We start from the raw sequence: 13,098 nt of genomic DNA on the forward strand, positions 1-13,098 counted from the left end.
AGCTGACACACATCACCAGAGCAGCACTCCTATGTTCCATGCAGAGTCTGACTACATCGGCTAAGGCAACACACTTTCAGAGCAGAAGGCCAAAAAAAGAAATGTGACAGCACAAGCGCCGCCATACTGACTCCTAGCCTTCTCATAAAATATCACAGCCATTCCACTAATATCACCACTCCCTAGGACACAGAGACTGTAACAACAGAAAAGAACAGAGGTTGGCTGAAAGTGTTTCTGAGATTCAGTCTGATAAAGAACCCTACTGTGTGTCTGCTTCATTTTATTCATGAAATTGATTAATAATAAAAGCTAGTTAGTATACATAATTTTTTCCAGCACAACTCATATCTCAAACCAAGTATCTCTTTAATAAGCAGTATTAATGCAAAAATCAACAAGAATCTCCTTATGGAAAGCCGCCATCCAACAAATCAACAGCTGATCAAACAGCACACTGGTGTTTCACGAGCTCAAGCTGTCACAAGTACTTTCTTTTCTCTTATAACTTAAAGTATAACAAAGGCTTAGTGGGTTTTACACAAGCAAGCTCAAAAATGTGTTGTAAACTTTGGTTTTAAATAACTTTGATTTGATTTGTAAGACCTGTTTAGTTTTATACCTAAAGTCTTATGTTTACACTGGTTTACACTTGAAAAATAAAATCTGCTACAATAAGCTTTAAGTGATTCCTCAGAAGAACTATTTTTGAACCCATGAACACTGTAGTTTAGGTTTGCACAAATTTTGTTCTCTGCTAATCCACCAATCAAACAAAACTCAGTCCTTTGGAGAATAATGCAATTTATTATACACCAAAATTTTATTTATTCCATATATATTGGGAGCCTACCAGTACATAAATGTCATGATTCAGATCGTACCATGGTTTGGACTTTAAGTTTTGGTGTACGATACATTGGAACAAACAAGAAAACATTAATGTTTACCATAACAATACTCGTAAACCAACACTTCCTTGTGAAATTACAGTATATATCCTAAAAGCATACAGTATATTATGCTAGCATACTCACACAAGTGTTTTAATGTCTGTGGTCTATTTCAGGATTTACCGCAGGGCTTTATAGTTGGGGTGGCCACCTTGACAACAAATGCCTTCTGCATTGTCTAAATCCCCCAACATAATCGGGAACACACTAATTATCTGGCACCTGTAGCCATCATGAGAAGCACTGCCAATCATCCATCACCACCTCCTAACAAAGGCACCACATTGACAAACTATTTTTAGTTTTAAAGATAACAATATACAAAAATATATGGTGGTTAAAAAGATCCAACTACGTATGGATGCAACCTTCGGTATTAAATAAAAACACATTGTGATATAAAGTATCAGGTATAAAAGATCTGAAAAGAACTGAACTACAAAAATTTCCAACTTCTTTCTTTGTCTCCAGCCCACAAGTTCAGCCACTCTCCCTTTCCCAGCATTCAGATGATGTCATCTATGCTCTATTCATCCTAGCGCCTTGCTGTGGAGTAAAGATAAGACAGTGGGGAAGTGCTAGAAACCAGAGAGAGAGAAGCTCTGGCTCAATGCTGGCGAATGCAGAACAATGTACGAGCTTTATGTGTTTATTTGCATAGTCAAATTAGAATAGGGGAACATATTTATTGCAGACATAACATGCCATGATGACGGACGATGAGCGGCTCATAAGGAAGTGCTGACGATACCATGCTGCAAATGTCAGGACTCTATTAAGTCAAATTGTGCTGTAGGTCACAGGCTCATCTTCAAAGCTTCTCCATTTGACAGGTTTTGAAGAGCTTCTTTATAGTACGGGTGTGTGTGTTTGTGGGTGTGTGTGTGTGTCTGCTGTTCCACTGTTGGCGAATTCCAAACGTAAGCCATAATGACATCAGATACGATCCTCAAAGTACCTTTCATTTCCTTATTTCCAATTCAGTGACCCACACTCTCGCACACATACAATGCGGCCTGGTCTGTGCAGCAGACATCTCTTCAATCTTTGAGCTCCGGCAGCTGCCGTCCCCTTTCATCCCGCCCTGTCTGTTAAAAGCTTTCAGTAAGTTAACTAAATCTCAGTCTACTCTCTCCCAGACCCCATCCTTATCCCCAGTGACAACATTCTGCAATTAGTGTTGGGTTTCATGATGCAGTAGTAGAGTAGAGAAGAGGAATCGGAGTGATGGAAGCCTGGGGAGAAGAGCGGGTCGAAATAAACTCTGATTGGAAAGATTCGAGCAATAGCATCAGTTAGACAGACACTGAAGAAATGAGCTTGAGCTCGTTATTCGAGCTGCTGCTGCCCCTGCTGCTGACTTCACATAAATATGATCCTATGTGTGACATAACCATTTCTCTTCTCAGGACACATGCTTCTGGGTGCAGGTTTTTTTCTTCTGTTTTTTAATAACCGTGTCTCTGTTGCAGCAGATATATTGCACAGTTCTTGCCTCTCTTCTGCAGCTCATGCCAGTTTTCCAGTCTTTCCTCTCGCAGAGCTTTTCTAATCCATCCTCTGTTTCCTTCTTCTCTCCTCCAGACTGTCAGCTGTCTGCTCCTTCTCCCTCTACTGCTTTTATGGCGCTGTCAAGGCAAACTGCAAATTTAGCTCTCGCTGACTTATTTTCCTCCCTTACCCTCAAATTCATTGCTTTGCTATTCATGTCCCCTCACCCCTCCTCCTTCTCCTCCACCCTTCTGGCTCATGTTTTTGCCCCCTCTGTTCTTTTTTCTGACACCCAACATCGATCACCTAATCCTGAGTGTTGCTGCAGAACCTTTGTCTTTTTGGGCATGACAGCCGACCTTTTTGTTTGGCTTCCACAATCCAGTGACCTAAACCCAACTGAGATGGGTGATCCGGAATGAGCTGGAGCTTCACAGCGTGAAGGAAAAGCAGCACCTATTGTTCAGCACCTTCAGGAACTCCTTTAAGACACTAAGAAAACTGTGTCAGGTGACTCTCCCTCATGAAGACACTGAGAAAAGACCAAGAGTGTGCAGATCTGTCCTCAAAGTTAAATGTGGCTGTACTTCTGAAGAAATATAAACAGAATCTAAAACATATTCTGGCTTGTTTAACACTTTTTGTTTACAAAATGATTCTGCATGAGTTCCTGAATAGCTGCAATGTTAATCTTTAAATTTACAATGTAAAACAATCATAAAACGTAAGAAAACACATTTAATGAGAAGAGGTGTGTTCAAACATTTGTCTGGTACCAAAGCCATGGCATAGCAGAACCATAAAACTATGATCTGGACACTGACATGCCAAAAATCATGGGATAGCAGCATGTATATTGTTCATGAAGTGTTGCATCAGTGGACTGCTTGTGAGCACGTGTTGCCTGTGTGCTCATGGCAAGACGTCTGATATCAGATACCAGATGAATGGAATATTCCATTTCTAACATTGTGGAGACATTTAACGTTCCTTGTGTCACAGTTTCAGGTGTGTACCAGGAATACACATCGTGGAATGAACGCACTGGACAGCACAGTTTGTGGTAACAGTGTTGAACAGCAGTATCTGGCAAAAAGCTGCCTGTGTAAACAGTCAAGAGGCAGAAATCTCATCCACATTAAATACAGGAGGCCTCACTAATTTCCCACAATTCTTTCACTTCCTTCGGGCACGGCAAAAGTCAATACACACAATCCTTTCCCACATTCCATGACATTTTGTATGTAAGTGTAATCACACTTGATCACACACAGTGTAGTCTTAATCACACACAGACAATATCTGATAAATAATGTTCCACCCCTGAAGGAGATGAGCTTAACTCATCGTCAGGCGAAACCATGAGCACACCTTAATCTTCTGAGCCTGAACTCCACGCCAACCATGACCAGATTATACTGTCAGCAGCCAGTAAATCAAATAAAGCATCAATGCCTTATATCACAGCAATAATCAGCAGGGCTAGCTCTTGAATTATTACTGGTGGCCAGGACCATAAAGCTGCACTGTGTTCAGTGACGGGTGCACAGGTTGATTAGAGGATTAGTGTGTGGGATATCCACCACAAAGACTTTAAGTGAACCGAAGAGACTTTATTCAGAAGTGTTTTAACCACTCTAATTAATTACTATGTAATATAATATACCATATTTTTCGTACTATAAGGCACCGGATTATAAGACGCAAAATAAATGAAAGTCTATTTGCTGGTCTATTTTTATAAAATACTAATAGTCCTTCTAATTTAGCAGATCTCACTGCTGGGTGGTGAGACCTGTAAAGCTAAGCTAGGTTTAATAAACAAAACAAAAATTCTTAAAAACAGAAAACATTTCCAGTCAGACTGGATGTTAATCTACACAGATTTCTCCCCTGAAAACTGTTATTTGGGTGAGTTAAGCTCTTCCATTTATTTACAGTAGGCTTAGATTTTCAGATTTCCACTAAAGGTAGAGCATTAGCATTAGCGGCCAACCGCTAATGTTAAAGCTAATGCTGCTCCAACAGTGAAAAGGAATTTATGTGTGCCTAAACAAATATGTGTGTCTATGAATATACTATACTGAGACACCAGGTCAGCCACTGTATCTTCCAAAATCCAATGTATTAAAAAACGAGTTTACCCTACTTTTGTTAAAGTAACTGTCTCTTCTGTGCAGATAATGCTTTTTAATAGGATTATAAAGAATTGACGCAATCTATATTGATTGCATTCAGCAATAGAAGTGTTGGATGAAGCACCCTTATTCCAGAGAACAAAAATTTCTTTCTTTTCTTAGACAAGCGGCATGGGGCTGTTTTTTTTTTTTTTTTGCATTTCTGTGTCAGCAACAGGTGCAACTTAATGTAGATGATCACAATAACAAAAAATGATGTCAACAAATATTTGGACATATTTGATCTGTAGTATGTGTGTCCACAGCTGTGTAAGTTGTGGCCAGTGTGCTCATGGCAAAGCAATGTGAATGATCTGATTTCAAGCAAAATATATAATAGACATTACAAGTCAACATAGACAGCACAGTGTGTGGTAATGATCGTGACTTTTGGCTTGTGTCTGTGCTAACAGACAAGCTACTCTAGCAGTTCCGGATGCCTGAATGTGGATACATACACCCCGCGCATATCCCCACAGGTCAGTGCAGTGTATTTTAGCTTCCATAGGACATGGCAAAGGTTATGGGACATTATACTGTTTTTTGTCCCATCACATGTGGCATTGTCAATTATACTAATGCTGCTAGTGATTAATATGAACCAGCCCACCTCCAGTGAGCACATCCCTGTTCCATGCAAATTCATTAGTGTAGTTTCCCGGAACATTCCCAGGAATATTACGCAGCGACTTTAGATTTTAAGGAAATCAATCACACACTTTATTCCACCCACAGGATAAAGAATATCGTCGCTGTCCAATGAAAAACACTTATCTCCAAAACAGCAACTTTACAGGAGAGAGAAAAAACCTGGTAAACTCTTAATAAAAGTCAATGTAAAAAGAGTTTATTTCAAGTAATTTTGATAAGTTTCTGTTGGTCCGTTCATCAAGAAATTTTGGCACAGTGTAAGGGACAGTTTGTATGTTCAAATACTGTAGTAAACTAAAAATCGACAAAAATGGAGATAAGTGTTTTTCATAGGACAGCGAAGATATACACATTACCTAACACGCAAATCTGTATTTAAGCAGGAGCTCTATACACATCTGCATTCTCTTCCATCCTCTAATCCTCAGTGGGAATATCAGGTAATGGGATAAGCAGATTACAGAATCCAAACTGAAGACAATTCCATGCTGCAAGCTGTTCTTATCTTTCAGCCTCCATCTGCCCACCTACCACTGTCTCACTGCTTCATCACTCGCATTTCTGCTCTATGTATCTCACAGCTTGTGTTCTCATACATTCATTGACTGTTGTATTTTTGCAGGTTAATTACACAGTGCTGAGTGAGGACTTGGAATCACTGCAGACTGTTTTTATGGAGAACAGGTCTCATGAGATTCACAAACACACCCTTCACAGGCAGACCTTCAGATGAATGTGCTGAGATGTGCTGCACATAGGGCTAGACAATATGGCTCAAATTTATGACACAATTTCTTAATTTTGGTCGATACCATACAATTTCAAAATCAATAAGAAAAACTGAAAAGCCACAGAAAGATTGCCAAGCATACCCACAGTGGATGGATGTACCTATAAAAACTGAAAGAAAAAATCTGAAAAGTATGATTGTATGAAATTATGAATTTGACAGTTTATATAATGCATCCTGTAATGAACATCAGTCAGTAATTGATCATCATTGGGATCATCAAAGACCAGCTTACTCTATCAGAATCCAGATACCATCCAAAAAACGTATTGGGCAGGATCCTTCAGCATCACTAAAACATTTTCTATAGCAATATTTATTGATATTAAATTACTGTCCAGTCTTAGATGCACCAGTGAAAAATACAAAGCCTGGAGAAGAAGCCTAACTCATGCAGACACTGTCTTCTCTCTCTTTCTCTTTTGTCTAATTCTTTTCTTCTTTCCTTTCCTCTGTGCTTTCTTTTCATTCTTCTCCACTCCTTACTTTCATTCTTTTTCTTTATTGTTCCTCTCCCTTATCTTCAACCCCATTCTATCTTTTTCTCTTTCTATATGTCTTACTCCCTCTGTCTTACACACTTTCTCTCTCTCTCTCTCTCTCTTTTTCTCTCACACACACACATACACACACAAACCTACATCAAACTCTTTCTCTGTAATTATTTCTGCTGCACCCATCTCTCCTTACCTGCTTCTTAATCTCACTTTATTCTCAATCTCTTTCCTTCTATATTTTACTCTCTATTACACTCTCTGATGTATTTTATCTCTTCATTTGTAATTTTCATTTTGATCTTCTTTCTCTTACTCTTTCTTTTTACCTTTTTCTGTTCTCCATCCCTCCTACTATCCCTTTATTCCACTCACTCCTATCTGTTTTAGTCTTTCTTCTTTTTTCCCTTCTTTCCTTCCATCTTCAACATTCCATCTCTTTCAGTCCTCCTTTCACTACCTTTCTCCATTCCTTCTTCCCTTTTCTCTCACTCTATTTTCTCTATCCCTCTTGTTCTCGCTCTCTCCTTTCTCTCACTCCCTCTATTTTCTTATCTCTTTCTCTCACCTTTTCCTTTACCCCACCTTATCTGTTTTTCCTCTCCTCTCTCCACCTTTCTCCCTCCCTTTCTCTCAAACCTTTTCTCTCCTTCTGTTATTCTATTTCACATTCCAACCATTCCTATCACCTTTCTCCTTCTCTTCTTCTTTCCCTCTCTATTTCACTCCCTCTTTCTCTCTCACCTTGTTCTTTTTCCCTATTTCTGCTTCTCCTTTTCAATTCTACCTACTCTCTCCACATTTCTTCCCCCTATCTCTCTCTCTATTTTACTCCTCCTCTCTCTTTCTTCTACATCCCACATTTCTCGCTTTTCTATCTCTCTATCTTCCTCTCATCCTATTCGTTTTCCCTCTTTCTGTTTCTCCTTTTCACTCCCACCTACTCTTTTTCTCTTCCTTCTCAATCCCACCTTCACTCCCTATTCTTATTCTATCCTTCTTTCTTCTACCCTGTACCCCCCTCTATACACACAAACACACACAAGCACATATCTAATTTACATAGTTTTGATGAATAGACATATTGATATATATTTGAGACTGTATATTATCAGCTGCAGTGAGATGCCAGACCAGCACTAGTGCATTAGAGTGAGGGTGTGGGAGTATGATTAGGACTCTGTATGTGAAATATTATACAGTTAAGGGTAATAAGGGCTGATGAAGGAGTGTGAGAGAGTGAGTGAGTGAGGGCTGTACTGAACAGGGGTCTATAGTGAACAGGGGTCAGCTGTCAGGCTGAAGTAGGCGGTGAAATCAGTCAGCAGTAAACCGGAGGAGCCCTGGTGTGTTCTTTCTCTTCATTTTTCTTCGGGTTTTCAGGGAATATTGTGTCAGAGTGATGGACTGGTGTGTTTGAGGAGAATGAATTATGGGTCGAGTGCTGCTAGGTCTGTATGTGTGTGTGTGGCACACCTAGCTGCTAGCTGTATGTGCGAATAGCCCGGCGGATATGGCCCACTCCCCACAGTCAGCTCTCTCTTTCTCTCACACACACACACACACACACACACACACACACACACAGCTAGCCCATACACACCAGCAGCTCTCACCTGCTCGCTGGCCGAGAGCTCCTTCTCCAGCTGCCGGTATTTGTTGTGCCAGACGAGGTAATGGAGGCGGTAGCGACTCTTCTCCGGAGTTTTTCTGGCAGAAATCATCCTCGGATCATACTTTGCTGCTCTCCCCTCTGTTTTAGTCAGTTTTCTTCCGCTGTACTTTGGGAGAAGGTGGGCTATTTTATTGCTAGCGCTGCTGTTAAGGGATTTTTTCTCCCCTCGTGCAATAATAAACAGCACAGACTCCTCATAGTAAAGTCCAAATACGAGATTCGAAAACGTCTGAACACAGGATGGGTTTTGCCAGCTAACTCAAAGCCACCGCCATCTGTGTACGCCTGCCTCGCTCTCTCTCTCTCTCTCTCTCTCTTTCTGTGAGCAGTCTGTCACTTTCCAAGCCAAAAGGAGGTAAAAATAAATCGACGCCTGTATGAGCGCAGTCCCTCACTTGCTGCCTTCCTTTTAGTGATCATGCGATAGATAGATGCTCTCTCTCTCTTTCTCTCTCTCTCCACCTCTCTGCCTCCATCCCTCCCTCTCTCTCTCTCACTCTCTCACTGCGTCCTTCCACCAGAGTGCGTATTCAAATATGCAGGGAGAGCCCAAAAAGCTGATTGGTCAAAGATATCCGTTCTCCAAGCATCACTAATAAGCACTAATCGCTTTAAAGGAGAACTCTAAGGGGCATACATTTACCATACAGTGATTAAGCTAATCCAATACAAAATGTACCTTATTATTCAAACTCTAATAGCAAAGAACACTGAATAAACATACTTTTTTGCTTGCATTATTTCTTCTAAGGTTGATGATGAAAAAAAACCCCTAAAGACCTATCCAGATAGGATTATTTTCTCAGGGGGTCCTGGGGTAATTTTCTCTTTTTTTGGGGGTCCTCTGCGATTTTAGGACCATGAAGGACCATGAGGTTTTTTGGCTTTCTCGTTCACATGACATTGCGTTCAGTAGCTCCTCCATTTCCACTCACAGTCGTGTTTACATGGTTCTGGCTGAATTACCTTACATTTTTTTGCTGATCAACGTGATCCTCTGGTAATTTTAGTCCTGTCCGGATGCACATCTCTGAGTTTCGTCACCTCGCATTTAATAAAATAGCTATTTATCCACTTCTACTCACTGTAATTACACTTTGTGCGCACGGTTTCACAGAGAACCATGTTAACACAACAGCAAGTGGAAACGCAGGAGCTACTTAACGCGATGTCATGTGAACGAGAAAGCCAAAAAACTCACTCGTCCTCCTGTGGTGGTCCCAGAAGTTTTGAGTAGAAGTGTGAAATATTTTTCATAGACATCCACCTAAAAAACTAATCCTGTCCGGACAGGGCTTAAAACAACCTTTATTTAATAAGTTCTCAAATTGACTTGGGGTGAAGTGAAACATGATAATGAGTACAAACTTTTGCCAAATAGCCCATCTCCTTTCACCCCCAGCACTCTAAAATAAAGCACTTTTAGCCAATGCTCCAACAGGCTCAAAATAGCTAGCGATAGTGGCATAACGTTGCTCATGCAAAAAAAAAAAAAACACTATCTTACCTATCCAGCTGATGATGAAAAAAAAAACCCTAAAGACCTATCCAGATAGGATTATTTTCTCAGGGGGTCCTGGGGTAATTTTCTCTTTTTTTGGGGGTCCTCTGCGATTTTAGGACCATGAAGGACCATGAGGTTTTTTGGCTTTCTCGTTCACATGACATTGCGTTCAGTAGCTCCTCCATTTCCACTCACAGTCGTGTTTACATGGTTCTGGCTGAATTACCTTACATTTTTTTGCTGATCAACGTGATCCTCTGGTAATTTTAGTCCTGTCCGGATGCACATCTCTGAGTTTCGTCACCTCGCATTTAATAAAATAGCTATTTATCCACTTCTACTCACTGTAATTACACTTTGTGCGCACGGTTTCACAGAGAACCATGTTAACACAACAGCAAGTGGAAACGCAGGAGCTACTTAACGCGATGTCATGTGAACGAGAAAGCCAAAAAACTCACTCGTCCTCCTGTGGTGGTCCCAGAAGTTTTGAGTAGAAGTGTGAAATATTTTTCATAGACATCCACCTAAAAAACTAATCCTGTCCGGACAGGGCTTAAAACAACCTTTATTTAATAAGTTCTCAAATTGACTTGGGGTGAAGTGAAACATGATAATGAGTACAAACTTTTGCCAAATAGCCCATCTCCTTTCACCCCCAGCACTCTAAAATAAAGCACTTTTAGCCAATGCTCCAACAGGCTCAAAATAGCTAGCGATAGTGGCATAACGTTGCTCATGCAAAAAAAAAAAACACTATCTTACCTATCCAGCTATGCTTTTCAGTCAATTTATTGTGACTTTATTTCAAGATAGCAGTGCCCGGAGAACTACCTGAATGTACTGTGTGTATAAACTGTGTCTTTTTTAATAAACCACCTGCTCACTTTAGCAAAAAATCAAAAGCAGTAAAAAGGAGACAGAGACAGAATACACAAAATTACAGTCCAAACGACAGATTTCAACTTCAACTTCCAACTTTCAAAATTCACTTTCAATTTGCAGACTTAATTGAAACAACTGCCAATACTTCACTTTTAAATAGCATTCACAACACTGTGATAAATACATATTCTCAGGGGTCCATTTTTTTATAATATGAAACCTGGATGGACAAATAACAGCATAGGTTCATTAGCTTTTTAATGTCACTCTCCATGACCTAAACATAATACAGAATACCTTTGGAAGGGAAGGCGGTTAAAGGAAAATCAATACAGACCCATGTGCTATGTGAAGGGAGTTGTGATGCTGTCAAGAAAATCAGACAAAGCATCCTTAATATGAAAAAAATCCTTACTGGCTCTTGAAGATTGCAGAATGACATGAAAAGAAAGATGCTGAGTCAATTCCCCAGTGCATAAGTGATTCCCAGTAACTAGGGATAGCCTAAAACTACTAGACTGCCAGGAGAGTAGATTAAAACAAAGAAATGGTCTGTTGAAAAGTGGTGAGGTGGATTTTTTGATCCCACCTAAGCCTTTGGGCTGCTCATCTAAACCCTTAATGAAGAGAGGGGTTTAATGTGCTGATATGGGTGTCACCAGCTCTGTCACAGTAAAGTGTAGAATATGTGACCTGAGGTTGAGTCAGTCATCCTCAAAATCCAGCTCTGTTTCTAGATGTTCCTCTAAACATTGGTGTCTGCAGCTGACCTCCTTGCTTGTCTTAATTGCAGCAGCTATTCCCCTGAACCTTTTCCAGTGGATGATTGATCAGACACTTGACCAGGCAACACTTAATTTGAGCAATACCTGACCGAGAATGACCCAGACCTTTGTAGAATTGGATGGATAAAATGGATAACACAGCATTTCAAATTAAACTCCATCTCCTTTTTTAGGTGCTCAGTGATGAAGAAAATGTATTTCTGAGACCAACAAACAGATACAAATCCTCATTGACCTAATTTTTTCACTCATTTAACATTTTGTAGACCTTATGGTCAATTTTATTGTTTCACATAAAGTCACTATTTGAAGCACTTTTTTTTTCTTTTCAGGTGAAATTCCCTACCAGATTAATGCATCACTCAACTTCATCTTCACATTTAAGGAGGCTGTGTCTAAAACTGGAACTAGTTGACTTGATGCCTTGCTGTCCATGCCATCTCAGAATGGACCATTGAGATAAAGATTTCTGTAACTGAGGCAACAAAATGTGCAGAAATTCCCATGGTATCAACAGCTCACTGCTAGATAGGTTTTTTAAATGGATTTTTATTTTTCATATCTTTTATGCTAAATAACATAGGATGTTTGTAGATACTAGTACAATTAATGTACAAAAAGAACACTAATATTGGATATTTTACAATTGTTTGCATGTTCAGTAACATTGGTAAGCCTTTATTGAATTGAATTGAATTGAATGTGGATGTCCAACAATGGCCCACTATTCTCTTGTTGTCTTTTATAGTGAGTTTTTGAGGACTATTATCTAATAATAGTTTTTGAGGACTATTTTTTACACTGAAACAATCAGTTTATGGCAAAAACCTTCTTTGAGTGCAAATTAAGACCATTTCAGTGTTTCAGCTGACTATTGTTTAGGTTCCTATTACCACTATTGTTTGTGACTTCATTTCTTCAGAATTAAGCATTTTGTATTAAACCACTCTGAATCAGGTGGTGGTCTTTGCAGTAGGCAAATGTAGACAGCTGTTTATAGCCCCCATAACCAAAGAACATCATGAAATACAAATGGAATATATGTGTAACGTTAACCCTGAAGATAAATGTGGAGTAGGCGATTTTGTAACAAAAAAAAAGAGTAGGTGTAAGGTTGTTGTTTTAGGGGAGAAAAATCCACTCCATACTTTTAGCAATCCTTTTAAAAACACTTTTTCAGAACATATAAATGCCTGACTAGTCACGACAGAATGTTGAAGAGAGGCAGAAGCTTATTTTACAGTCCTGTGGCCTTCACAGATAATGTTTTTTTATTGTTAGAGCATTGAATTCATTGATAGCTCAAGTGATATAAAGAGTATTTTAAGAAATATTATTCAATATTCTTCTATTATTGTAGAGATTCTGCAGCCTCATCCTATATCATGTACAAATTGGATTATTCCAGGTTTTCATCTAATGCCTTAAACACATATAAGCAGATATACAAGTAAGCTATCAGCTATCAGGCAGTGTTAGATTTTGAAGAAGGGGATCTTTTAATTGATTTTCTGTATACTAAGCAGGAGAGATAGAAAGCTGTTTGCACTGACATTTACATGGATGGCTTTTTTATTATTACCCCTTATTGATTTTAGACCCTTATAAACTATTCTAAGATCATTACATTAGTTATTATAAGTTCTTTAAATTGATATATTACATTATTTTTATTTAACTCCTATGTAAAACA

General features: G+C 39.3%; 1 protein-coding gene and 1 long non-coding RNA gene across 5 annotated transcripts in view; one reads left to right on the forward strand and one right to left on the reverse strand.

The window, feature by feature from the left end:
* Nucleotides 1-8,714, reverse strand: part of ankrd13b (ankyrin repeat domain 13B) — a 44,588-nt gene extending 35,874 nt beyond the window's left edge. For 2 of the 4 annotated variants that reach the window (XM_022663897.2, XM_022663843.2), the window contains exon 1: nucleotides 8,173-8,714. In XM_022663897.2, the coding sequence (XP_022519618.2) occupies nucleotides 8,173-8,280 (108 nt within the window). In that variant the 5' untranslated portion in view covers nucleotides 8,281-8,714. The remainder of the gene's footprint in view (nucleotides 1-8,172) is intronic. The other 2 variants (XM_007236818.4, XM_007236817.4) reach the window with 1 other exon arrangement.
* Nucleotides 1-12,046, forward strand: part of LOC111190296 (uncharacterized) — a 39,629-nt gene extending 27,583 nt beyond the window's left edge. The window contains exon 4 of the long non-coding RNA XR_002649055.2: nucleotides 11,738-12,046. This is a non-coding gene — a long non-coding RNA (uncharacterized LOC111190296). The remainder of the gene's footprint in view (nucleotides 1-11,737) is intronic.
* Nucleotides 12,047-13,098: the final 1,052 nt, after the last annotated feature.

The sequence above is a fragment of the Astyanax mexicanus genome, chromosome 18, assembly GCF_023375975.1.
Source record: "Astyanax mexicanus isolate ESR-SI-001 chromosome 18, AstMex3_surface, whole genome shotgun sequence".
NCBI lineage: Eukaryota > Metazoa > Chordata > Actinopteri > Characiformes > Acestrorhamphidae > Astyanax > Astyanax mexicanus.